The sequence below is a fragment of the Leuresthes tenuis genome, unplaced genomic scaffold, assembly GCF_036924035.1.
Source record: "Leuresthes tenuis unplaced genomic scaffold, fLeuTen1.0.hap1 SCAF_9, whole genome shotgun sequence".
Taxonomy (NCBI): Eukaryota; Metazoa; Chordata; class Actinopteri; order Atheriniformes; family Atherinopsidae; genus Leuresthes; species Leuresthes tenuis.
The window spans coordinates 6,724,205-6,752,160 of NW_027325363.1; the positions used below are offsets into that span (position 1 = coordinate 6,724,205).

The 27,956-nt window shown below is 41.9% G+C and overlaps 1 protein-coding gene across 1 annotated transcript; it reads right to left on the bottom strand.

Annotated features, from left to right (window-relative positions):
• ccdc9 (coiled-coil domain containing 9) lies at positions 1 to 27,173 on the bottom strand. Its single transcript, XM_072392065.1, has 16 exons — positions 27,065 to 27,173; positions 25,962 to 26,014; positions 24,654 to 24,758; positions 23,336 to 23,485; positions 20,672 to 20,801; positions 20,394 to 20,611; positions 19,644 to 19,727; positions 19,383 to 19,547; positions 19,124 to 19,305; positions 17,858 to 17,919; positions 13,930 to 14,050; positions 11,852 to 11,987; positions 10,887 to 11,418; positions 9,769 to 9,999; positions 9,255 to 9,413; positions 1 to 3,334 (listed from the first exon to the last, which is right to left on the bottom strand). Exons 2-16 carry the CDS (start codon positions 25,962 to 25,964, stop codon positions 3,330 to 3,332), a joined length of 2,283 nt encoding a protein of 760 aa, XP_072248166.1. The 5' UTR covers positions 25,965 to 26,014; positions 27,065 to 27,173; the 3' UTR covers positions 1 to 3,329.
• Between the last annotated feature and the right edge of the window lie 783 nt (positions 27,174 to 27,956).

Consider the following 27,956-nt stretch of genomic DNA (forward strand, 5'->3'; position numbering starts at 1 on the left):
TCGAGGAAACACATTTATTGACTTAAAGAGCAGAGCATTTGATTGGTGAACACTTTTTTTGAAAGCTGAACAAACATCTCCTGTGCGATATGTGAGCTGACATTCATCTCATCAATGGCTTTGGCAACAGTAAGATGCCACACTTTGATTCATGCTAGCTCGGATCATTTCATACAGTACATTACAGCTGAGCGCCACTCCAAAAACAAACCCTGTTGGTTCTCTGAGAAATCTGAACCGGGAAGACACCATAGAAATATCTGTACACTAAAATAATTGCAGCCTTGAATACAATCAGTCATCAGTGTGTCAGAGAAAGAGGTTAAACTGATTAAATCCGCCCTTAGAATCGGAGTCACCACCAAACACTGGCTGACAAGAACAAACAATAATAATGACAGAGCTCTTATTTATTCTGTCATGCATAACAGATGCTAATCATTTTAAAAATCAAATCTAAACATTAATAAATGTTTGAAGCGACACATATCTGACAGCTCAGGCCAGCAGAGCTCATTTTAAGACCTTTAAGTCTACCTAGCACTGCTGGCTGAGTGCCATTTGTTTCTAAAGGTCATCACATGTTCTCTGGAAAAAGAAACGGGGCGGAAAAAGCACACTCTGCTCTGATTGGATGAGTCACCAACATTTTTTCGGGGTGTTTCCAGGAAATAAAAAAAATAAGACCATTAAAAAAAATATCCGCAAACTAATTTTTTTTTTTTCAAGATCCTGTAAAACATCCAGTTTGATTTAATTTAATGGGGATTACTTTAAAGAAATTTGCTACTTGAACTGAAATCACCTGTACAGCAGCTTGTGTTAAAGGTATTTGTTTACAGGTAAAGAAAAAACAGCAGGCAACACAAAATAAGCACGAAAACATGTCAGAAATTAAATTTTTCTCTGGGGTTTTGGCCAAAGATGACAAGGCAAACCACACACACTTGCATATTCCAACACCTAAATCCGACTGTTGACATCTTCATCTCAAAACAGTCGATACAGAATTCATGATCTTTTGTCATAAATATGCAAAACAAAATATTCGGATCACACAGGCAACACTTTACAAACGCTCAGCTGTGGAATGGTCATTTGCATTTAAAAAACTATACATATTGCAGTTTCTTCCAACCCAAATGCATAATTTTATTCCTCAGAACTAGAACACAAAGACATTAAAGCAACTCTTCAAACGCCACAGGTGCTCGGCTACAGCTTTGTGTGATTCAGAGGCCGAGCAGACGGTAGAAAACAAAGAAGAAAACTCAAACAAACCAAAGCCCTTGGTATGCTGAGGTATGACAGAAGGTTTCATTCCAAAAGAAACTGAATGAACAAGCTTAAAAATACATAATTTTACTGTAAAACCAAAAAAAAAAATGTTTTTTTTGTTTAGGACGTCAGAGCTCTTTGACAGATAAGACAGATTTCTTTACATCTGATCAGACATGATCGGCTCTACAGTTATAAATGGTATTTGTCACATGATCACGAGGCAATTTGCACCTTTAAGCTTTATGTTAATGTAGGCGAGAGCATCATTTCACTTAAACAGCCATCCCAACTACATGATGAGGGAAGGAACTGCTGATGTTTGGGGAGTCAAAGCAGCGGTTTTTTTCAGTTTGTATTGAAGCATGCCTACAAGATTGAGTAAAATGGCCTCATGAAACGTTCTTTGACTCATTGGATGAAAGAAGGAAGCTGAGATCGGTGTGATGAAAATGTCACATGATGCCCAACTCACACACTCATGATAGAAGCTTATATTGAATTAATTTCCAAGTGGGAGCTCAGAATTTCAGATCATCAGACAAGCCACTTCTCTCATTCCCGAATCTTTGCACCTCGAGTCCTCGAGTATGTGAGAGAAGCGAGGAGAGAGGAGTCAAGGTAACAGGCTTATATCGAAATGATAAAACGTTAACTTAATGAGATGTGACACAGCTGCTCATTTGTCCGTTGTTTGTGACAACATTAATGCAGCGTGGCCCCTGCATGATGCCAAAATACTTCTTTAAAGGACACCACTGTGCATCACGGCAGTCCTCCGTCGTCCAGCTGCAGTTTAGAAAAGTGAGACATCCTTTAAAATCCATCGGCCTAAAGTGGCTCCTAAACAAGTTAAGAGTTGGGTTCACAGAAAAACCTGGATTCTTACGGCCTTCTTACTGACTTCAGCAGGAGTTTGATCACTGCTGGTAGAAATGGATCGATGGAACAGGGACATTTGGGACAGATGGTTTATCCCATCGCCTGCCAAATACTTTCCAATAAAAACTTCCAGGATGATGCGGGTACTTCAAAAGTACAGCAGTCTGAGTTCCCACTTAAAATGTACATTCAACACAGCGTTAAAGTTGGAGAACTACGTGACTGAAATGGGACTAAGCTTGGGTTGTAGGGCCAGAATCTGCTCCTCGTCTCGGCTTAGGACTCAGAAACCAGATAACTTTGTTTAGGGAGTAGCTGTAAGAAATCTCTGGGAAAACCCAGTTGCATCATCTGTAATGCAGACCCCAGGCTTTTAAAGCCATCAGTTATGGATTAAAAACTGCTAAAGATCTGCTTTAACTCTTTAAACACAGGCTTCTACTGAACAGAGGTTGGGAAGCTCACTCCATCCCAAGGTTAACAAGACATCTCAGATAGGCATCCACACCAAAATCAAACATGTCAGAGACAAAAGAAGTTCAAAAAGCATGAAAAACGTCACAAACAAAAGTCGTTTAAAGACTAAATTTTACAGATTTCTGTTGTCATTTTCTTCTGGAGCCATCAGTTAAATAAAGACTTCTCCAGTGAGTGCTGCAGATGTGTTACCGTCATCAGCCAGAAACCTCCTCATCGGTGCGTCAGCTGATTCTCGCCATCAGGCCGGGACGGGCTGTGGTTCAACTCATTAGAAACACAGAAGAAGAACGGACTTGTTGCCGACTCGTGTGACGGCAGCGTGAAAGCATTTCTACATAAACCAAACAGATCATGCTGAATTTATTCCCCCCCCCCCTGCACAAAAAAAACATAAAAATGAAACATTCTGAATATTTTAGCTCTGAGACCCTGACGGACGTTTCTCCTTCGTGTCTCAGTGCTGAACAGAAAGATGAATCATCGAGGCGGATCCGACTCGGTGATTCAAAGCGGCTCAGAGCGAGAGCACTAAATAGAGGCTGGTCCATGGAGGCGATGCTCAGTCCTCCTCATGATGGTTTAAGTCACTTATTTAGATATAGGATGGTCATTCCAGCGATGAGTACTGTGATGTTCTTCATCTGTCTCTTCCTTCACCCTCCTCAGACGAGTGTCATCTCCTGCCAGCTTCAGCCTGTTGATACAAACACATGGAGGAAGTGCTCTGTGTGTGTGTGTGTGTGTGTGTGTGTTGCCTAAAAAAAGCTGCTATGTGTTGTCAGTGTTTTTATCCAAAGCACAGCAGCACACGTGTGGATAAAATCCATCACTCATTCAGCTGCTGAATGGAAGAAATGATCCTTTACCCTCTGCCTGATCATCAATACTCAATCATCCAGCTGTGAAGACGGTTCACAGAGAAGATGCAAAACAACACGTCCTCATCCTTTGAGTCACAAACACCATTTAGATTCGACTACACTCTAAAGACAAGCTTTTGAGATGCAAATACACATCATTTAGTTTTCTAAATGCACAAAGTTCCCCGTCATAATGAATAAATTCCATCTACTGAGATTCAGCTGGAGGAACGTGGTTCTCTAAATTCACAGCAAGAAAACTTCTGAAAATGGTTTCTTCCGTTCTCTAAAATCTGATCTGAATAAATTATAAAATCTTCAGCATTAGGACCAAACAAAACATTTTGATTCTGAGCTCATGACAAAGGATCTGTTTGGAGATTTGACTCCTTACAGACAGAGTTGGTGGCGGGTTTCAGCTGGTTAAACAACTCTGACCGACAGCAGAAGTTATCAGTTGTATTTCCACTTCGATGAGTTCTCGGGGAGCTACAAAAATACTGAAAAACAAACGGCCACTTTCACCGGAACTACTGGAAAAACAAAAAAAGAATTGAGGAAATTATATGGAACTGGGATTTTACATGGAAACTTCAACGTTTTTCAAATAAGAAAACACCTGGAGTCTTAATAGTGATTATTATTATTATTATTATTATTATTATTATTATTATTAAGGAAAGTTGAACCAGTAAAAGCTTTAATTTGTTGTGTAAACGCATACCGAGACAATTCTAATCATCTGCACGTCGGGCTAAATTTAGTTAAAGCTACATCACAACCACGTCGTTTTCGTAGGCTTTGCGTCAATCTGATGATGGCGGTTAAAAGTAGCTTAAAGATCGTTCAATCCGAGCCTGGTTATCGCTTATATCTGGTTGTGAAATTTAACTGTTGGAGTGACATAACTGGGAAATTAACGGAAGTTCTCCCTGCATTACTTCTATCAGCTTCTTCTTCTTTACACCCCAGTTAAAACGGGTCAGGGAAGTCCATTAAATCTAAATGAATAGCAATAAAGGACCGAACCAACGCTTGCAGTCGCTCTTTGTAGGGTCAGGTATGATTAGAATGAATCACATAAACACACAGGCTAAAAGGGATGATACAGCAGAGACCAGAAGTAGTGATTTATTATTTGCTTTGTTGGTTTTGACATACAAAGATAATTTTAGGATAATTTATTTTCTCCGATGACGCGGGAGTGAAGCAGAACCTGTAAACTGAGCTGAATGTACCGGCTGAAGGACGATTATTTGGAACCACTCTGCACATCTGTCCAACTTGTCCTGCTATCTCTTGCTTTCTGATCTTGTAAGGCTCTGCCTGTAAAATCATTGGAGCCGTTTTATTGTGTTTCAGTACCAGTGTTTGCTGGTACTTTTGAGTGATTCGTGCCATTCATCTCCATCCACTGCCAGATTCTTTGCTCTGGAGCCTCAGAAACATCACACGATAATTCAATCAAACTTCAAACATCTCCCTTCTATCTGCCCTATCATCTGTCGTGCAGGCTGCAGCTCATTTCCTCTGAAAAAGCCTTTTAAAAGCTTAATTGCGCCTCTAATTTCCCTGGTTTCCTGATCTCCACCCTGACACCATCGCACAATTGTGTGTGCCTGCACACAATCACACACACACACACACACAACGCAGCCATGAGCTCATCCGACTTCTGCTGTTTATCACCAATGGATCAGAGGTAGAGATGATATCAGCAAAGAACAAAAGAAGACAACGGTGATCTTTCCTTGCAATTAAAATCATATTCTAACGTACTTATATATACTTATATTTCAACCAAAAGTCTTTTGCAGCGTGTAACAACAGATATAATCGAACCAGAACTGTTTGAGAGAAAAGGCCGCCGACTCTGACGAGCAATTAATATGAATCTGTGCAAACAATCGATTAACAGAGAGAACAAAATGTTACTAAACAGTTCAAAGACAGTGAGATTACGGTTATCGTCTGACATAGAAAATGTCACACTGGAGACACTGAAGACTGGTCAGACTTTGCTTTTAACCATTTCAGGCCTGAGGTTCCCTTTAAAAAGCAATAAAGCCATTTTAAAATTGGAAAAACTTGACAGAATCGTCACCATCAAGTTTTCTTTAGAAGTCAAAAGTACCCGAGAGCTTAAACTTTTGGCTTTGATTGTAAATTATTGACTCAACTCATTAATATTTAAAGCAACATTCAAGACATTTAGAGAACCTTAAAACTAGGGCTGCATCAAATGGTTATTTAGGTAGTCGAGTATATAGAATATTCCCTTAATTAACCAAGTAATCGCATACGTTTCAACTAACAAGCCTTCTGATTTCATTGTCTGAATTAAAACGAAGCATTGAAGCAAATAATTAGCATCGAGGACTGTTGATCAAGGAGATATTTGAGCTACTTGAGGAATAGTTTCAGCCCGACTTAAACCAATGTGCTCCTGATACGTTTTGAAGTACATCAACCTTTGTTGCACACATTCCTGGGTGTGAAACTGCCCTAAAACACCCGGCTCACTTCCTTGTGGTCTTTGCAGCCTCTTCAACATGACAACACATTCACGTGTCTGGCTGTGCGTGTGCAGGGCTCACACTGACGTTTGTTTTATGACAGCGGTGTTAAATTCCACAATTTTGGGGGGAGAAATAAAGCAAAAACTTTGCCAAACTCTGGTGTTGCTTTAAAATAAAAATATCGTTGTTTGTGCATCTTGGAAAAAAGCCTAATCATCTCCCCTGAAAAGAACAAAAACGCGAACATCACTCCAGATCTTCGGGTGATAAATAATGACTGAACTCAGTAGGAAATGAGCCGTTTTCCAACTAAAGATTCCTCCTCCTGCGACAGCAAACATTTTACGTGTCCAAACAGCGATAATCAAACTGTAATTTTCCACAACAGACGACTATAAACTTCCTATTAGGCTCAGATCGAAAGAAAGAACACAATATCTAATTTCTATTTCGGTTAGATCAAAATCAAGATCACTTTTCCTGTTTTTTATGCCATTATATTCAGAATAGAACTTTGCTATTAGCCAAAGTGATAAAACCCCTCAACAGTCATTGAGCTGCTATAAAAATATGGGTAATAACTGGACTTCCATTCTGTGGCTAATTCACTTAGATCACTTCTGAACCACAGTATGCCGACAACAGGCAGATGGATAGCTCATGTGGAGAGCCGAATATTGATTCTAACGAGGGTAAGTGATTATTCTTCCCACTGGTGGCCCGGAGCTGAAAATGTCCACACTAAATGATTCATGATACCATGAAGTGCTTTGGATACAAGTGCTTACACTGGAGACAATATACTGTGTAAATATGAATACAAATGCAGGTTTCTGACTGAATCTACCACTTAGGTAAGGATGAGGTCATTATGAGACTAAGAAACAACTTCATGACAAATTGACATGATAAGTGTTACCGTGTGCAGAAACAGCTGTGGCAGGAAGCAGGAAGCAGACAGTTTCTGCATTCATGGCAAGAAGGAACCAGAACAGGAAGGCAGAATAGACTAAGATGCTGAATCAGCATGCTAACAATGACATTTTAAAAAGAGGGAAGTGATGGTCCAACTTAAAAGAGATTCACTTTTGCTCTGATCTGTAGATAACTTCCTGTATGGTAATTGATGCAGAAACTGTTCATATTTACCCCAGAGGCTACACTGCTGATGAGCCCAACAAAACATGGATAACTCCAGGAGCTGAATCAAGCTTTGATTTGTTCTACTCCAGATTATGTCGGCATTCTTGTTTGCTGATAAAGGGTCAACCTGCACGCCATATATATTATATATAAAGTCCACATTTATTTTTACGCTCAGATATTGTACGGATCTCAACTCTCTCCTTTGACTTCTTCTTTTTACTCTCGGATTGCAATGAAACAACGAACCCCTCCAGTGATCTTGGCTTGAGGAAGCCATCAGAACCACATCATCTGCTGAAAGCAGAGCTGTAACCCTGAGGTTCCCAAGCCAGACGCCCTCCTCTACCGGATAACACCTTAAGATCCTGTCCATGAAAACCACAAACAGGATCGGCAACGAGGGGCAGCCCAACATGCCCCGTAAACGAGCTCGACTTTGTGTCAGCAATGCAGAGACAGCTCTTGCTTTGGTTACACATGAACCAAATGGCCCAAAAAGTGACTGCAGTACCCCCCAAAGAACGCTCAGTGGACTAGGGATGTAGCGGTTACCGGTATTACGGTAAATCGCGGTGAAATTTGACGCCATAAAGATTACTGTTTATGTTTGAATTATCTCGGTGGATTATCAGGATATGTAATAACAGCATCATCCCAGTCTTGTGAGCGACTGTGTCTCGCCTGAATATGTAGTTTGTAACATAAGCATGAACAATAAAAGCATGGCAGAAAGCGCTGACAGCACGCAGGACATTTACCACCCCACTAAAAGGACGAAATCTGAAATCTGAGGTCTGGGCATAGTTGGGTTTTTTAAGAATGCAGCGGGACAAATGGTGGAGGACAATTATCCTGTCTGCAGAACATGCAAGAAAACAGTTTCTGCGAAAGGCAGTAACACCACAAATCTACTGGCCCATCTCCGTCATCCACAGCTTTACAGCCAAGGCAAGGAGTAGGCGAGGAGCGGAGCGGAATACCGGTATCCACAATCTGATAATTTCATGTTTTATTATTCCTTATTCAGTGGAGTGCCTGAAAGAAGTAGTGAGGTCTTAAGTCCCATGTTTGATTGGTTCTGTGATTTTAACAGGGTTTTTTCACACTAATCCAGGAGTTAAAAAAGGGGGAAACTCAAGAGAAGAAGTTGTTCTGCGAGTACACAGATGAAGCCTGAGTGACAGAATAAAGACTCAAAATGGAGCACAGGAAATATGAATTAGTAACAGTTAAGAAATTACGCTTTAAAGAGGAGCCGTGCATATTTTGAAGGGATCAGTGCAATATCTGAGCTTGAAAAATAATACAGAAATATGCCCGGGACACACTTTCACCACCCCAGTCCCAAAAGGCAAAGTCTAAAGTTACATTCATGAGTCTAATTTGATATAAGTGTGTCTATTAGGGAATATAAAAACAAAAGGTAGTTTCCCAGATGTCTGTTGGGTTGAGACTTACATCTGGAAACATCTGGTTCCACAGATGCCATGAATGAAGACACAAAAAGAAGGCTAAAATCTGACTTTGAACCCTCTTTTTCTCTCCTCAGTGGAAACAAACTCACATCACTGTCAGGAAAACTGAAGGAGAGAATAAAAGGCGGTTCACAAAGTTTGCAAACGGGACAGCATGCAGCAGCATCACACAGTCACAAAAGAATAAAACCAAAGAGGGAAAGGGTTTTACATGGTGAGGAGGATGGAAACAGGAGGAGCAGGAGCAGCTGGGGAAGTTCAAATCACACAGGGAATGAATCCAAATAAGGAAGTGGATTAAATGTTTTCAGTCCATCAAAGGAGAAGCAAGAAGGCAGCCAGAGGAGGAGGGATCCTGACTGGTTGCATGAGGCAGCAGAGGTGTCACAAACTGGTGTCGGACCCAAAGCCGTGCAGAACACAGAGTGTGTGTGTGAGTGTATAAATGTAACTTTGAGTGTGTGAGGCCGCCAAACGGCTCCCATCGGTATTAATTTAAAAAGCAAGGATGAGGATGTCAAAGCAACGCGGCATGAAGCGTGCGGGACGTTAGAGCTGCGTGGGGGGGTTCTTACAGTAAGCCACCGTCTCAAAGTCAGTGATATGGACCGCACCTGAGGATGTCTGCTCAGAGGCCTGCGCCGCCTCTGCTGCCGGAGCGGCGTCGGTCCCAGCGGGCGCCGCGTTGTCGTCTTTCTCTGCTGCTGCGGGTTCAGAGGGGCTCTGCTCGGCCTCAACGACGGCAGGAGAGGGATGGGAGTCGGGTTCGTCTCCTGTCAGAGCGCCATCACTTTAATCTCGAACTATTTGCAAACTAAATGTCACAATCATGGCAGCTTCATAAGCTGCTGTTTTTAAGCAGATACACTCAAGCTAATGGTTTTTACACGAAGCGTGAGCACAACACAGAAATCACACACTGCAACCAAGAACAAACAGCAGAAGGAATAAAAGACAGTCTCGTATTGCATCTGAAGCCAAGGATGCTGAGAGTCCAAAACAATAGCCGTTGAGGTGGTCTTAGTGGTGTGTGCTAACATACCAGCCCCCTAAAATCTACATTTAATATCCTCACAGTCACTGACGGGACTATAGACCCTCAGTTTTGTTTGTTGAGGGATGCATTACCTTGTGGTGGAGCAGCAGGTGTATCCTGGGCCATTGTTACAGCAGCCTCACTGACCTCTGAGGCGTCTGTGTCAGAGGGGGCCGAGGGGGCCGAGGGGGCCGAGGGGGCGGGGTCAAGGTCAGATGGCACTGCAGTGGGGGGCTCTGTTGTGACCGCCTCTGGTTCTGGTTCTGGTTCTGACTCTGTCAGAGTCAGCTGTATTTTTTCTGACAGAGAGGAAACGTCTGTGGCTGAGCAGGGAAGGTGAAGAGAGGAGTTGAAGAAGCGGTGGTGAGGAGGAGGAAAAACAAGAGAAGACTTGGTAAAACATGTGAGAAGTCAGGCAGAAAATACAGAAAAACAGAGTTTTTCTGTCTGCAGAGACATCCAAGTGATACTGAGGACTGATATCAAACAACAAATAGGCTGGGAGGCCTTCTTTTAAATCACAAACGTAGATTAGCTGAGGCTAAGGAGGCTCGTTCCTGTCCACTGCTGTGGTAATAAAATGATCCAGAATTAGCAGGAATGGGATTTGGACTGGTGGTCCTGACAAAACCAAAGAGGTTTTTAGCTAAGACACTGAACCCCAAATTGTTCTGAATAATCAGCATCTTGCACCATAGCTCGCTGCGACCGGGTCAGTGAGAAAAGTGCTGGATGAAGGCAAAAAACATGTTGAGAGAACATGTTGTGCATATCCTTCACAGGGTTTCTCCTCTAAACGCAGAGCAACAGTTTGAAAAAGGGAGTGTGAAGAACTTTCTATTTGCATACAATAATGAAAGTTCACAGCAATAAAGATAAAGACTACCACTATAACGTCATGTGTGGGGTGTTTCCCACAGAATTAAACACAAAAGAAAGTAACCAGCGCACACAAAGAGAAAGGACAACTGCTGCTATTTGAGCTGCAGCTACAGGTAAAATGATCAGAGACGGAGTAAAAAGCAGCAGGTTGTTTCCTCTCATGGTTCAAAAGCTCATCCTATATTCTGACTCGGCCCAGTTTGCAACTTGTTGCTCGGTCACCAAATACAGCATTAAGGTTTTCTCAGTAGAGAAAGGCTGATCATGTGCTTTGATCCAGCGCACAGTGCTGCCCACTGAGGCGTGTGTCAGAAACTGTGTCTCCCACCTTCATGCTCCTCTTTCTGTGGCTCAGCAGGTTTATTGGCGCTGGCAGCTCTGCCCTCCTCCTCCTCCTCCTCCTCCCGGTCCTTCTTCTGGGGGGGGCTGGATTCAGTGCTCGAGGGTTTCAGCGGGCTTTCGCCCCCCATGCTGCTGCGGGGCGACAGCATCTCCATCTCCTCCCCCCAGTCTGACACAGGCTGGTGGCTGTCCAGCGGTAGGAAGGGGCTGAGGGGTTTGCCTCCCTCTGGGGACTCCTGAACTGCCGTAGGTGGGGGGATGTGGACCTTCGGCCTGGGCGTCCGCTGCTCTTTGGGGCTTCCCGCTGACGTCGTTCGTGAACGATGCTTGGGAGACGTAGGCGAGCCCTCCTTGCTCTTGCATTGTTTCTCTCTCCCGGTGTCCTTCTTCTCCTCGCCCCTGGGGTCGTGCTCCGAATCGACTCCCTCCTCCACTACTTCCTCCTCTTCCTCTCCATCACTGGCATCCTCCCAGCCTTCATCATCATCACCTGCCTCGTCTCCATTCTTCTCCTCCACCTGAGAAAAGACCAGATGAGTGGATCAAAGGGGACGTAATCCCAACTGACTTTTTGGCTGCTTTGTTTTAACGAACACCTGCTTATACGTTCAGCATTTCTGGGAATTTTTCAGCTTTGAATGGAAATTATCTGATTTTATAGCAGCAAAAATCCTCTCCCTGATCCCAGATTTTGTTTAAATCTTGGCTTTCAGTAACTTGTTGCCATCAGAGCAGTAAGACCGAACTGGAGCTGCAGGGACCAGTAAGAAGTCAGGTGATAACTCTGTGGGGTTTTCCTTATGAACCCCTAATTTAACAAACAAGCAGTGATCTACAACCGTCGTTATAAACGTATCTATAGATAGAAGGAAAAAGGAAGGAAATGTCTTCTGCTATAGCTACATTTACTTCCTTTATTACTCATTTTAATGCCAATAAAGCCCCTCTAACCTTCTGTCTCATGGGCTGTTTGGGCTTTTCTTCCTCCTCCTTCTTTTTAGTTTTCTCCTCTCTCTTTATCTTGTCATCCCTTTGCTTCTCCTCCTCCTCCTCTTCCTTCTCTCCTTCCCAGCGGTTGTCGTGCATACTGTCAACAGAATCAGAGGTTCAGCATCAGCGTTCAAACTCAACACTGGAGACACAGAGGTTAAAATAACACCGAACAGCTCTGTAAAATTTGCATAAAAGATACTGAAACCATTATTGAATGATGGAGCCCAACTTCCTGGTGAGTTATCAGTCTATAAAAAGTATTGACACAACAGCTTATTATTTATTTAACTTGTAAGTTTAAGCTTCTTCAGATTGAGGATTTGTTCATGCACGTTTCCACAAAAGTTGGAGACTTCTATAGTAACTATGTTTCTGACAATAAACAACTCCTGTTGGAATATCCCACTGCTCATCAGTTTAATTCACTGTGCGTCAGTAACTGGGGATGAAAACAAAGAGCATCCCAGAGAGGCTGAGGGGTTGAGTATCCACGATCAAACTAATGCAGTGTTTCTCAATCCCGGTCCTCATGACCCACCGCCCTGCATGTTTTCGATGTTTCCCTCCTCCACCACACCTGATTCAAATGATCAGATCGTCATCAAGCTCTGCAGCGGCCTGATAAGGAGCCATTCATTTGAATCAGTTTTTTTTTTTTGTTGCTGTATCCACAAATGGAAGTGATTTTTGTTTATTTATCCTTAAATCCACACATCAAACAAGTCTCCATGGTTGGGATTATCCTGGCACATGCATTTGTTACTTCTAGACTGGACTATTGTAACTCATTATTATCAAGAAGTCCCAACAGTACTGACAGGAAACAGCATGAAACCGTATCCCACCTTTACTGGAATCCCTTCACTGGCTACCAGTAAAGTTCAGAATTGGTTGAGCTCCAATGAGCTCCAATCTGAACCAATCTCCATCATATCTGTAGGACCTCTCAGTCCCAGCGGAGCACTTTGCTCTCACAATGCTTCCTTGTGGTCCTCACCAAGTTTCCAGGAGTAAACCAGCAGGCAGAGCCCCTCTCCTGAGGAACCAGCTCCCACTTTGTATTCAGAGGCTGATACGGTTTCTACATTGAGATTAGACTAAAAACCTTCCTTTTGGATGGGGCTTACAGCAGGGCGTGGCTCAACTGATTCAGATCCCACCATATACCGGCTCATGAGACATTATTACCATCTTTCTTTTCCGCTGGTCCCTTTACTTACAAGCAGTTGTTAAGTTATATATTCTCATGAGCTCTGTGAAGAGTTTTCTGTTCTGAATCATCAGTGGTGACCCTGAAGCATCCCATAGTTATGCTGCTATGGGTCCAGACTGCAGGGGGAGCTCCCATGATGCACCTCTCTCTACTCTCCATGTACATGTGACATCATTGTTGTCATTAACTTGTGTTTCTCTCTCAGCAGGTATCCCTGGTCTGGTGTTATGGAACTTGTTGTCTCCTCTTTCCTGTCCTCTCAACCCCAGCTGGTCGAGGCAGATGGTTCTGGTTCTGATGGAGGTTTCTTCCTGTTAAAAGGGAGTTTTTTCTCTCCACAGATGCCTTGTGCACGTTCAGGAGAAGAGATTGGATCAAAGAGAAGTTTCTGTGGCATCTGTCGGTTTCCTTTGCTAGGAAATAGTTTCTTTAATTGGCTCAATATGTATGAACTTGACTAATTTTTAATTTAAGTAGCGTATTTTTCGGGCTATAAAGCGCACCAGGTTATCAGGCACATTAAATTAAACAAAACTCAGATAAGTCAAAATCCGCTTCGTAAGCATGTCTCTTACCAGGAGCCATTTTTGGGGCAGCGGGTATAGAAAATTAATGAATGAATGCACACTCCTTAATGTTGAAGCACAGCTCACCTTATGGTCCAAAAAATACGGTAATTGGATTAAGATTGTATCACAATGAATTGGATTGAACTGAAATCTTATAGACCGGTACTGTCTCCTTTAGGGCTGGTAGACTTTGAAAGAGAAAGAAACACCTCCTATCATCCGTTTAATTTTCATTCAGCAGAACTCAGATGTACCTGTAGCTCTGTTTCTGTCCTCGGCCCCTTCCTCCTCTCCGGTCCCCTCGGGGCCCCTGGCTCCTGCCCTGGGACAGGAAGTCGCCAAATGTCGGAACTTTGGGAGGCCGCTTGCTGTCGTCTGTAGGTGAGATTTATGGTAAGAGTTAATCTAAGAGATGTTTAAACAGCCGCTGTCTTATATGAAGAAGCAGCTTTCAAAGGTCTGATATACTCTGTTATTACAGTGATATAAAAAAAATCTTAATTTTAAAAGGAGACACCAATAGTCATGTTGATGAACCACAATGAGTCCCATATCGTCTTTTTCGTCATAATGACACAAAATCAATTATATTCATGCTCAATGTGTTCTATATAGGTCAAACGTCTGCTGTGACGGATGGATTAAAGGGCAGGGGAGGAGATTTTAATATCTTATGTGTCTTCAATGTGGCACATCATGTATCTGTGAAAGAGAGCTACAGACGGACTGTGTGCATAATAGAGGAAATAGATATTTTAAACTTCTTTTAGGACAGTTATCCGTGGAAAGATGATTGTGATCGTCTCTTTGTGTGAAGCTTCAAACCTTTACAGCTACAAAACCTGCAGCTTCAAACAGTGGAATAAACACCTCTCTTAAGAGTTTAAGTAAAAACTTAACATCAAAACCTCCATGAAGGGAGTATCTACTGCAGGACTGTTGTTTAAAGCTGAATTGGTTTTAATTTTAGATTAAAAGAGACAGTCCATGGAAAAAATGAAAGAGGAGAGAACATATTGGAATAGATGCATGTACAGAAGGTTTTGTTGATAAAAAAACAAACAAAAAAACATTCAAAGTCGGAGAGATGGAACAGATGAAGAGGTGAGTGAGGAATAAAAGAGGCAGAGAGGTCAAGAAGAGGGGAAAGAAAAGTGCAAAAGGAAGAAGGGTCGTGAAAAAAAAGATCTGAGAGAATGAGAAAACAAAGATTAAGGAGCAATTAGAGAGCCGGGAAGGAAGTGAGGATGAGCAGAAGATGTCAAGAGATGGAAAGCTCTGACAGGGATGGGATGAGGAGGTGGAGAAGTGGATGAAAAAAGGTCAGAGACGGATACAAGAACAAAAGAGATGAAGGAATAAGAGAGGGGAAGGAATAAAGAGGCTGAAGATGAGCAGAGCAGCCTGTAAAAAGGACTCAAGTCATTCCATAAATTATAAATGGAGCCACAGCCAGCGCTTAACGTGTTAAAGGTGTCACCTTTAACCTAAACTTCACAGTTAGGAATGAAGTCCAAATAGGGGAGACCAGTTAGAACTTATTAAAAGAAATAAAAAAGTAGCACAATCAATTATCAACAAACACAAGCTGAGGTTGTTTTATGTGCAGTCAGAAGCTTTTAAAGAGCTCCAAAATGTCAGTTTTGGGCCCTCGAAATATTCAGAAACTCAAATATTAAAGAAAACTTGCAAAATTTAGGAAAATAAACAGAAGAATTGTTGCCTAGCTGTTAAAGCAGGACATTGTATAATAGTAATATAAGACTATATGTACTTTTTTAATAATAAAAACCAAGTTTATTTTGACTTTTTCTTCCATGTTTCAACAGCAAACCAAGTTTGATAAAAATAACTTCAAAGAGCTGATGAGTCTGGGTTAAAGAGTCGGAGGAGAGTTTGGTTTTGGGTGCAGCTGCTGCACTGCAAACACACAAAAGAGCAAAAACAAACCACGTACAACTCCAGGCAAAAAGCATTCAGAGCGACCACGTTAGGAGGGTCTTTTATTTACTAAAATGTGAGTTTATATTTAATAGCTGAAGATTCTGGCTTTGTAAATCATAATTAGAATAAAAGAAAAAAAGAACTAAGCACCTTTTTCTAGATGGAGAAGAGGAATAATTACAGAAACACCAACCAAATAATGTAAATTCATTATTTCTTGTCCTTCTTCATTTGTTATTATTATTATTATTATTATTATTATTATTATCATAATCATGATTTACAAAGCCAGAATATTCAGCTATGACCTGCTCTTTGGCTCCTAGTCGACCCGTACGTCTCCTTTTTACAACCTTCCCATTTTGTTTGTAGTTGCTCCTAATTTTCAACACAACTGACTGGGGAACAATAACATCTTGTGGTTGAAATAACTTCTTGAAGGAGTTTTATAATCCTTCCCATTGTTTCCACTAACAGCTCTCTTGTTGGGGCCACATTTCCTGTCAATCAGCCGGCTGCAAAAGCTCGTTAACCTCTGCAGGTACTCGCTGTTAACCGCACGATTTGCACGCTTATTTTGTTTTAATAATACAAATTACAAGGTGACTCCATCTCAGATAATAAGACAAGTTTTAATTTGAATGTTAAGCTGTAAAATCTAATAATTTAGTCTAATTTCACCAAGCTAAAAAAGCTGAATGAAGATCCTCCCACTGTGGCGTTTCCTTCATTTTTGCCTGAGGTTGTAATCTCAGTCCCATGCTGTGGGCTAACCTGATGCCCTGCCCCCAGGCTCTGTGGCAGAGTTACGGCCCCACGCTGCAGAGAGGACACACAGACACGTTACAACATCACGACTAACACACACACACATTTATGTTGCCGCTCAGTCAAAACATCAATAAAAGTGATGCGAACACATGAGATGAGGACAATGTTGTGGCATGAAAACCATTCAAACCACTACAATCACCTCTTGTCTAACCTATAAGATATTTGGTCACAGTTCACAAATTACACGACTTGATGGAGCTGAAGAAGCTGCTGCTGGAGAGAATGAGCGTCTATGTTTGCTTCAAGCATTAAAAACAGAGGTGACAAATAGCGTATAAACCCGAGTGTCACGATTAAAATTACAGCTAATCGGAGCAGGAGACGATAAATATCCGTGAATGTTGATTGTATTCCTCCCCAAATAAGACAAAAGCCAGATGTTAGTTGTTGTAACGAGTGCTGGATGAACAAAAAAAGCCATTTTTAGCATCATATGTGCTGCACTCACAAGGCTAGAATCACGACTAATCTCACAACACAGACCAACGAAAGAACCAGGAAGAACCTGCGCTGCCAGTGAGGAGAGCGAAAACAGGTGTGTGGCAGCATTCTGGATATAAAAAGCATGAGAGGAGCTTCACAAAAGCAACGGTTTCTGTGAAAACCTCTTTTATCTCCAAAGCTAAATCTGTTTTGGATTGATTCAGGAGATCAGTAATGATACCCAGCACCAGTTGTAAGTTGTATATTAACTCATATGTGTTGGACTACAGCCCAAGAATGATATCATCTCATCAGTATATAAAACAATGCTTTAACATGTTAATCCCCACAAATACAGAAACTGCATCCTCTCTGTTAGGAACTCATTCAGCACCTCATTTACATTTAAATACATTTAAATGAGGTCAGACCAACATCCGAGGAGTCAAACATCCTCACATCTGCATCGCAATACCAAGAAACACGTTTAAAGAAAATAAACCTTCACTTTTTCAGGGTCTGTTGAACAGTCGTGGTCTGGGGCTTCCACAGTAAATTACTTTACAGTGACAGTCAAGTCACAAAGCTCCTCCGAGACATCGTCTGCAGCCCAAAGGTTTCAACTGGCTAACATACGTGAAAGGAAAAAGCACAGAAATCATTCCTACTTCACTTAAATATTTACTCGTTTACTTTAACTAACTGATCTTTCTCTGAACTAAATTCTGTTTTTTATTAATTTACAGAGGTGGAGTCTTTACGAAGGCTCCAGATTAAAGCTGAAGTTCATTTGGACTCCGGGGAAATGCAGCAGGCATTTACATAACCAGCTTAATTAGCTGGAGGAGGGAGCTGGTATTTGGGAAGCGCGTGTCTCAGTGACATCACGTCAGACCAGTGGGTTCATGCAGTGGAAAAGCGTCACGGGTATGTTTCAGCACTTTGGGGTGCATGTGTGAGCAGGAGTGTGTGTGGACTTGCCTCTCCTGCTGCCAGGCTCAGATGTGATCCCCTCAGGAGCCACATATGGGTCCTCTTTGAACCTGTCAAAAAAGCCGCAGGGAAACACACACAAACGCTGAATATTAGTGCGTCCTTTTCCTCAAACCTCCTGGTCTGATGTTTTCAGGGCGGTGTGGACGCTGTAGCCACAGGTCGGATAAGAAGCAGATTCATGGCTTGGACACTTAAACCTATCGGATGGGAAACTTTCAAACAGATAGCACCATAATGACCACGTTTTACTGCGTTTTTATTGACTCGGGAATTGGTCCCGTCTTTTTCTCTGGTGTCACGGTTCGATCAAACATCTCTAAAAAGACAAGAACTCGTTAAACTCCATCAATAAACGGTCGACTCGTCCCGTTTTGCCAGCGTTCCTGTACAAAAGACAACTACAGGGTTTAGATTAATTCATTTTAAATGACTCACAGTCTTTGTTCAGTGATTTTAAAGCTTCTTCTTCCATCCAAACAAAGCTTTTTAGACCAAGAATTCAGAACAAAGCGCTCCAAAAACTCAAGCTCAAGTTTACCTTCACTTATTTTAAAGTTTTATTATGTTTTTAATCTAATGCAACATTAATTTGATGTATATCCTGATTCGTGGAACCAGAGCTCTTTAATCATTTAGCTGTTTTAATTTGTTTTTCTTATTGCTTTTATATTTCTAATCTTTTAAACACGTTTTAGTGGATTTTATGTTGTTGTGTGGATGTTTTATGTCTGGCTGGACTGTGCCGAGCATTGTCCAGAAGTCCATTTAGCTTATAAATACATTCCTATACAGCTGGGCAGATGTTTGTCATCCTTTAGAGCTAAAAGTCATCCACAAACGTGCTGTGATAGCTTTCAATTGTTCATGTGCCTCAGTGTAATCTCTCCTGTGGTTTCACGGATGTTTTCTGTTGTTTTAATAATAATAATACATGCAAAAAGTATTGCGTGTTGCGTTTAGTGTAATTCCTGAAAATCACAAACTTAATAACGGACAAAAATCCCGTCTAGTCCCATCTGTAAACCTTTGATGGGTCGAGACTGTCCCCCTTTGAAATCATCAAGAGTAAAAGGATTCAGAAGCTGACTTTCCTACACTTTGAGGCATCTTCCTGTGAGACTCGTCCATAGTTCAGAGCAAAACTGGAGACATGTCTGACAGTTCTGTGTTGTATGTACAAGATTATACTGTGAGACGTTAAAAAGACGATGAAGTTCACACATTTAATACAGATGTTGAACAGCTTCTTACATGCTCTCCGTCTTCTGAGCGTCCCACTCTCGTCTCCACTGGCCTGTGGCGTTACGATGGCGTGCCAATCTCTCCTCGTCAATCTGCTCGCGCTCCTTCTTCCAGCGCAGGTACTCCGCTCTTTCCCGGCCCGTCATCGACATGGTCATGTCCACCGAACCTTTCGGACCGGGCCGCCGACTCTAAACACACGGATAGGACACACAAGGTTTAACATTTGCTCTTACAAACATGTATTTAAAGAGTCGTTATCACTCACGGTCCATTCTCTCTCCAGTTCGGATCCTGTTTTCACGTTGTCGAAGTCCAGCCCCCCCCAGTTTCGCACATGTCTCCTGCTGCCCTCCTTCCGGTCGATGTCCGGTGCAGGGCCTGAACGCCTCGGATCGTCCAAGAAGTTACGGATCGGCTTGTCTCCATCCGGCTGAGGTGAAAAATTCATGCTGTTATTTGACCAGTTCAGTCTCTGGAGGCTTGACATTTAAAGTGGTGAAAATATAGTAAAAACAGTGATTCTGACCCGTTGTCCTCTCTCATACTCCGCTATCTTCTCCATTTCCTCGTTCATCTTCTCAATGTTCTGTCGCCTCTTCTCCTCCCACTCCTGTCCGAACACATCAGTAACGGATCAACACTGTAACAACATTAATACTGAAACCGTCCTGCAATAAATCACAAACTGGTTCTTTTTGGGTCATTCGTGAGCTAAACAGCGAGAAAAATGTTCCACAGTTGACAAAGTTCGACTTCTTTGGCAGAATCTGCTTCTGGCGCAGGAGATAATAATCTTTTCTCATGTAGAGAAGTACTTTATTTGCACTGAAATAACTTATTTACATGGTCACGTCAGCAAGAAACCTGGTTTATACTATCTTGACTTCTGGACTGTAGAAACCAGATTTCATGAGGTGGATTTCTTCTTGGCTCAGTTTTCTTTATTAAATTAACATAATTCTCATCTTCATCAGGCGGCTGCTGTGCAGTCATCAGAGACACGATCAAGACGTTTCGCGGTGACTTCGCTCTCTGTTGATCTCCTCATTAAGTAATCAATCAGCACAATGAATAGAAATGGAGAACTTCCCCCTCGATGACCCGGAATGGGTCGGACATGCTACTGTAGCACTGGGTTTTCCTTAAGGTCACCGTGGTCTCTTATTCTCTTATTCTCTTTATTCTCCTTTTGTTGTGCACTTTTGCCGCAGTGGACATTCGGGTTCATGTTATCACGCATCAGTAAATCAACTTTAACCCAACAGTTCGCACCCACCTTGGACTTCCTGTCCATGCCACCTGGTGTCCCTTCTCCTGCTCCTTCTCCTCCTCCTTCTCCTCTTCCTTCTCCTCTTCCTCTTCCTCCACCACCTCCTCCTCCTCTTCCTCTGCGGCCCCCCCTGCGACCCTGGTGGCCTCCTGACTCTCCAGACTCTCCCTCTCTGGGTGTTCTGGGTTCTCGGTCCCTCCTTTCTTGGCGACCCCCACCTCCACCTCCCCCTCCTCCTCCTCCTCCTCCACCACCTCCTCCTCCTCCTCTCTGACCTCCCCAACTCAGTCGTCCAGAGCCCGTCCTCCTGGGGGGGCTGTGGCCGTCGCTCGGCCCTCTGGGAGCCTCGCTCTCCTCTGAGGTCTTCCGCCCGCGAGGCGTTCCAGGTTTCCAGTCGTTGACAACTCTCTTCTCCTGTAAGAAGCAGACGGTTATCATCCTCCAAGGAGAGCAGGTGTTTCAACATGTCTCAGTCTGAAAGCTTTGGTCATATCACAGTTTTTTGTTGGAATTTAGAGAGACTGAACTCCCACCCTGTTCTGTGGTAAAAGTCTGGGTTGAACAGAAAGTGCCGAACAGCAGCGAGGGAAAAGAAATTCTGAATTTAAAGCCTATATTTCAGGTTTAAACAGACTTCTGCAGGCTTTTGTAACATAAAAGACTAATCTGGGCAATAGATTATGCAAATCCACACGATGAGCGAAGAGAGAGGCTGGCAGGGGATGATGAGAGCAGCAGAGTAGGAGCTCTTGAAGCACACTAATCAGTAAAGTGTTAGGAATTATAAAAGGTTAATCAGACTGAGACACACACCTGCGGTGCTTTTTGCCTTGGTTAAACACCGAGTTTATGCAGTCATTGGTGGTAAATTCTGAGTCAATGCGGACCTCAGCAGGAACTCACTGAACCATTAAACATCACTTTGTAGCCAATTATCACCAAAGACATCAGGAGTACCGGGAGTTCCTCCAGAAAGCTGATGAACACTTGGGCCGGTGACCTATCTGTAGGTTTTCTGACCTGATCAGGCTGCAGACTGGATCATAGGGGTATGTATCATATTGTTTTTACATTAAAAAAATCTAATAATCACTGATAGTGAAGAACCTGCAGAGCACTTCTGTGGTTCACTCTCAGCACGGCGTCGGGCTGCAGCAGAGGCCGTTTTCCTACCTGCTCTGCAGCAAACAGCCGGCTCACACCGTTGGTGACTCTCTGGTGAACCTAACGGAGCATTAAGCAGCTAAAGAGACCGCCATCTTTCAACGTCTGTGCTGTGGTTGTTTTTTCTTTAATGGTCTATGAGGCAGATTAAACTCTATTATCATAGGTTTAACTTTGAATATTATTGCCAAACTGAAACAGTAGAAGCACAGACTTAAGTTTCGATGATGCTTTTTTCATTTTTACATCATTTCCTCGTCTTTGACGGAGGTTTGTGTGGCACTAGGACGAATTCATGACAGCTGTGCCCCTTTCCTCCAAAACAGGAGCACCACAGCCCTGGAATTTTCCAGGCGTGTTCCAGAAGTGCTTCATGTGAGAACATAAACATCCGCAGCCACCAGCCGGCCCTCTGGTAACAAGTACAGATGATAAGCAAGTGCAGTGGTGTGTGACCACAGCAGGTAATCCTCCGATTAGGAGCGCTGTGCTCCTCGCTGCTTCCAGCTTCCTGCTCTGTTGCTGTCCACAGGCTCATCGTTATTCCACATACATGTGGTGTTGATCAATGCAAAAAAACACTAATCAAGCAGCAGAAATAATCTCTGCTCCTGCAGCAGAGCGGTGTCCAGCATGAGTTCATGAGTAGCACGTTTTCTCCTTGAAAACCTTGCAGCTGATAGATAAAGATGCAACAGATCCAAGCGAGCTGAATACTGAGCATTAAGATCTGGATAAACAGATGTGTGTCTTCTGGACATTTAGGTGATTTAAAAAGCTCATTCTTCACCAGAATCTGCTTCTCTAACATCGTGTTCGTACAGCAGACACAATTAGCTCAGCTCTGCTCTAAGACAGCAGCCAAGTTGATGTTTGCCAAATCAAATCTTTATGCAGCAGACCTGCATTTATGGCTGAACACACCCAACAGAAAGCAGATAAAAACTCATCCCATAAACTGGTGTCATGTTTTAGTTGTATGCCTGTATGTCTGAAAATCGGCTGAAAATTAAGAGTCGCTACGCTAAAATCCTGATTTTATAACTGCAGCCTCATCTGACAAAGCCAGCATTCAAGCAACTTAAACACGGTGCCTGTGCAGTGAATTCAGCTGTACTTAAATGCATCGTGATGTCCCACAGAGGAAGCTGGATGCAGCAGAACGTTTTCTACACAGTTCAGTGTTCGACATCCTTCAATCAAGAACTCGATTCACCTCCACATGGGACTGAACGCTCACTGAGAGCTTCCCAAAACAGACAAAAGCCACACGTGTGGTGGTTTTTTTCAGGTTTTCCAGACACAAAAGTTCAACCCTAAACAGGTCAAAGGTGACAGCCTCAGGTCTTCTTGCTTTCTGGTCCTAACATTGGACGTTATGTGTGAGTACCGGGCGATTTGTGGACTGTCAGGACATATTTGTCAGTTTTTTCACACTGTTCTGGCTGATTAAATTCTAACAATCAGCCTGTATAATTCAGAAATTATTACAGATTCCAAAACTTTACACGATGCTGAACTGGGAGAAAGTTTCACATATTTCTTTGTGGAGCCAAAAAAAAATTCTTCCACACCATCTAATCCTAAACTGTTTTGTGTAAATGCTCCTCATCGTCAGGCTGAAATGGTTGTGAACAGGTTTTAGTCGTGTTATTTGGGTTAAATCCAGAAGTAACTCTGATGCTGCAGCGTCGGCTGGCAGGTCTGTGGTTGGTAAAGTAATCGCAGCGCCTGGAATCTGTCTGAGGAGCCCACACAGTTCCTCTAACACAGTCATGTCTTACCCCCACAGGCTTAGAGAGGTCGACTGTGACGGTGAAGTTTTCCTTCTCCGTCCTCCGCCTGTCCGTCTCCGGCTCATGGGGGCGGGGTTTACGAGGCGTCGTCACAGCGATACCCTCCTGCTCTGCTTTCTTCTTATCTTCTTCTATTTCCTGTTGGGACCGAGTCACAGAATGAGACCAATAACATCCAAATCAAGTCTTCACTCATTTCCAGAGGCGCTACAGTAGGGACCGCCCCCTAATTTGCATAATGAGGGAGAAAAGTACAAAGAAAACATCGAAGTCTTCGGGAAATAAGAAGGACAGAAAATGAACTGGACAAAATAACAGAAGCAAATACATCATCTGTAAATAAAATAAATAAGAAATGTATGACCAAGTCAAGGAAATAAATAGATCAAAAGTAAATAAATACAAGAAGAACAAATTAACAAAGAAAATAATAATATATAATTAGAAATTTATAAATAATTTATAATAAATTTTAAATTGAGTGAAAATGTAAACAAATAGTTAAATTAACACAAGCTTTAGAATAAAACAGAAAAACTTATTTACAACACTTTCCAATTACTTTAGCATAAATTATTTAGTTATTCATTTTAGTAGCATTTATTATCATCAATACTAGTTTCCTTTCCAGCTTTTAGTGCTTAGATAGACACACTTTATCTTTTATACTTATTCTTATAAAGAGTTGTACATTCTTTATTTTAGTTTATTCATTTTATTTCTCTATTATCTCTAATGAGGCCATTTTGTTTCAGTTTTAACACATTCGTCTTTAAGTGCCTTTTCCTGCAGGATTAATAATGTCTTCTGATATAAACGTATTTATTCAGCCATTTATATGTTTTTGCGTTTATTTCTGGTTTATAATGGTTTAAATTCTGTATATATATAGCATGTTGTGCTCAAATGTAACAAATATTTCAAGTTAAGCGCAGTGTGACTCGTACTTATGTCCCACAAAGGAAAAGCAGGAGCTACTCATGACAGGAAACCTGAGAACTGGGAGTCAATCATAGAATGATGACTGAAACATTTATTTCTCACTTTTGCACAAAGGTAACTCATACAAGAAATTTAAGATGCTCTGACACGAATTATAAAGGCACCACTACACGATCAATCACTTCTCTTAGAATTTAGGAGAAACTAAAACAATACGTGTGGACATTACCTCTAAGGGGTTCAACACCATCTTTATAAGACCAATAAATCAGTGCTGAACCCTAAGCTTTAATAAAAAAGCTGAAATAAAAACACACAGATACACGCGGTGTGTATTTGTGAGAAAAATCTCACATCTCCTTACCTGATACCTCTTGACCAGAGCTTCATTCTTCTTCCTCAAGGCTTCGATTCTTCTGTCCAACTCTGCATCCTTCTCCTCCTTAGTCTTAAGCTCCACCGCTGAAGACTGCCACAGAGAGGAGGAAGAGGAGTGCAGTGCAATAAGGAGGCCACTCTGCCCCAAATTTAAATACTAAGAGAATACTGGAAGCTTTGACGGGCCACAGAAACATACAACCCTAATTAGGTTTGAACACTGTATAAAATGTAAATAAAATAGATGGCAATAATATTTTGTTCACAAGAGAAAATAGAAAACATATCAAAAGTTTTTATGAGCTTGTGAAATGAGCTCATCTTGAATTAGATGGCAGCAACACGTCTAAAAAAAGATCAAACAGAGGCAACAAAAGGCTGAAAAGGAGGTGACACTAAAAATAAACTGGAACATGTTGCAGTTCATTTGGTTAATTGGTCACGGTTTGATTGGAGAAAAAAGGAGCAGATGTTCAGAAATCTGCTAAAATCTGCTTCAACAAATTATGGAACAATTTCAAAATAATGTTCCTCAACTTAAAATTGAAGACTTTCAATATTCCATCACCTACAGTATATAATATCATTAAAAGATTCAGATAATTGGAGACATCTCTGTGTACAAAAGGCCCTCAGGCAGCTCTGCATTAAAAACAGACCTGATTCTGTCATTAAATCACTGCATGGACTCAGGAACACTTCCAGAAGTCATTATCTGTGAACACGGCTCACCGAAACAGCCACAGATGCAGGTTAAAGCTCCATTATGCAAAGAAGAAGCCACATGTGAAGGTGATAAAGAAACACTGTTGTGTCCTCTGGACCAAAGCTCATCTAAAACAGACTGAAGCAAAGTGGAAAACTGTTCTGTGGTCAGATGGATCCATTTTTAATTCTTTTAGGAAATCATAGAAGCAGCATCCTCTGAACTAAAGAGGAGAGGGACCATCCAGCTTGTTTTCAGCTCTCAGGTTAAAAGCCTGCATCTCTGATGGTATGGGGGTGGATTACTGACTACACAATAGGAACTGACAGCCTGCACATCTGGAAAGAAGAGGGGATCCAAACGTGTTGCTGCCATCAATTTAAAGATAGATGGTAAAATGCCTTACTTTCAACATTTGATATGTTTTATGAGTTCTACTGTGAGTAAAATATTGAATTCTGAGATTTGCAAACATTTCCCATCGTGTGTCAGTTTGATTTTAATCAGGGTTTTAAGCCAGGTGACACAGCTGAGTTTCACTCCAGCCTCCAGTACCCCAATCAGCTGTTTTCCCTGATTCCTACTCACCATTGCTGCCTTTGACTTGTTCTCAAACACAGGCGGGAAACTGCTTGTTCCTCCTGAAAAGAAGAATTAAAGAAGGAGGTTACGCTGCGGTGCAAACCAAGCTGGTTCACTTCAGATTTTAAAAGTCTACTGCGCTCAAAATGTGTTCTGGTTATTGCCTATTTTCACCCAGTCCGACTCTGACTCTGTAAGGTTCATGTTTAAAATCTTTTATGCTTAAAAGCGGTTGTATTTCTCCACAAATCAAAATACAGTATCTTGTAAAGCAGCAGGATTCTCATGTCACAAGAGAAAACAAACCATTTGGAGCGTCAAGATTAGTGTGTTTGACCTTTTTTGCTTTAAAAACGGAGCTAGAAACTAATCAAAGCTTATTCAAAAGATGCTATTTTTTTTTTAAATGATGCCTTCAGTAAATATACACAATGATGTTTAGTGTTTAAAATATTTGCATATTCTTCATCAGGGGATAAAGATTGGATTTTATATCATCAAATTAGATAAGAACAGGCTGCAGACTCAAAACAAGTGAGATTTTTATGCGTTTAATATTTTTACTTTGCACAATAAAGAATACCTACTATTACAGGCTACGGCAGGATAAACATGACTTCACTTTGTTTAGATGATTAACAATCCAAATATTCCACAATGTTGACGAATAACTCAAACAATGGCCAGCCGCAGTTCAACTGCAGTAAGGCAGAGTTTGTATAAGTATGTATAATTTGTATGTAAATGCCTGGTGTGTGAACATGTAAGAACCCAAATGAATAAATCCTTCATGAGTTTCCAAAGCTTCTGTAAGCGTCTTAGAGCTGCACACAGGATGTAAATACACCTGAGCCACAGCAGAAACAGCCATACACACACCGCACAGGGCAAAAAGCCACGTTATACCCAACCTGAACTCCTCTTGAACTGCTACAGAGAAATATTTGTTGTCTGCTTGGAAGTAATGCAAAGCACATGAACCATGTCTGAGCTGACACAAAGCGCCGAACCCCCGCGACGCTAACATACAGCACCGCCAACACGATCAGTATGCGACAAAAACTGGGAATAAAGAGTTAAATGTTTCAGTGTTACACTTTTTATATTACCTTTTTCAGGGGAAGTCGTAACGAGTAAGAAGCAGTGTTTGGACTCGTTGCTTTTTGCCAATTCCTGCTCCTCAAAGTGTCCTCATTACTTGGCTTCCTGTTAGCTGCGGCTAACTTCCTGCCAAATAGTGACCCTCCCTGAGGATTTAAAGAGACAGCGCTGTTTTAAAGCGGTCAGACGGTTGAACATCGATGCTGTGCTACCAGCGACTGAACAACCTGAAATTTGTCATCTAACCCCAACTTTACAGCTGTAGCAAACACATTTTTAAAAATATTTTAATCGAAACCAAAAGTAAGCTCAGTTTTAAATTAAATATAATTCGCGAATTGTCCACAAGAGGGAGCAAGCGGCCAACTGCTGAACCTGAGCTAATAACCCAACTATAACCAGAACATGCCGCCAAAACTGTTAAAGAAAAACACACGTGAATGTTGCTTTTCACACCAAAACAGTATACCTGCGCATAGGATCACGGACCCCCTCACAGACTGGGTGCATATTTCAAGCATGGATTATTACACTGTGCAAAAATATCACTGATTTCTTTAAATAATGCTTAGAAAACAGGGAAAGTAGTAAGACAAAAACACAGTTTGTACAGTTCTTATGAGCTTGAAACTCAACATTTGTTATGAGCTCCTTTATTCTCCAACACAGCCTGAACCCTCTGAGACAAGCTTTCTGCCATTTCTTTAAGTAGTCTTCAGGAATAGTTCTCCAGGCTTCTTGAAGGACATCCCAAAGCTCTTCTTTGGATGTCGGCTGCCTTTTGTTCCGTTCTCTGTCAGATGATCCCACACTGCTTCAATAATGTTGAGGTCCGGGCTCTGGGGAGGATTCATCCCTCCATAAGACCTGTTGCCACTGATTTTCAGTCCACTTCTTGTG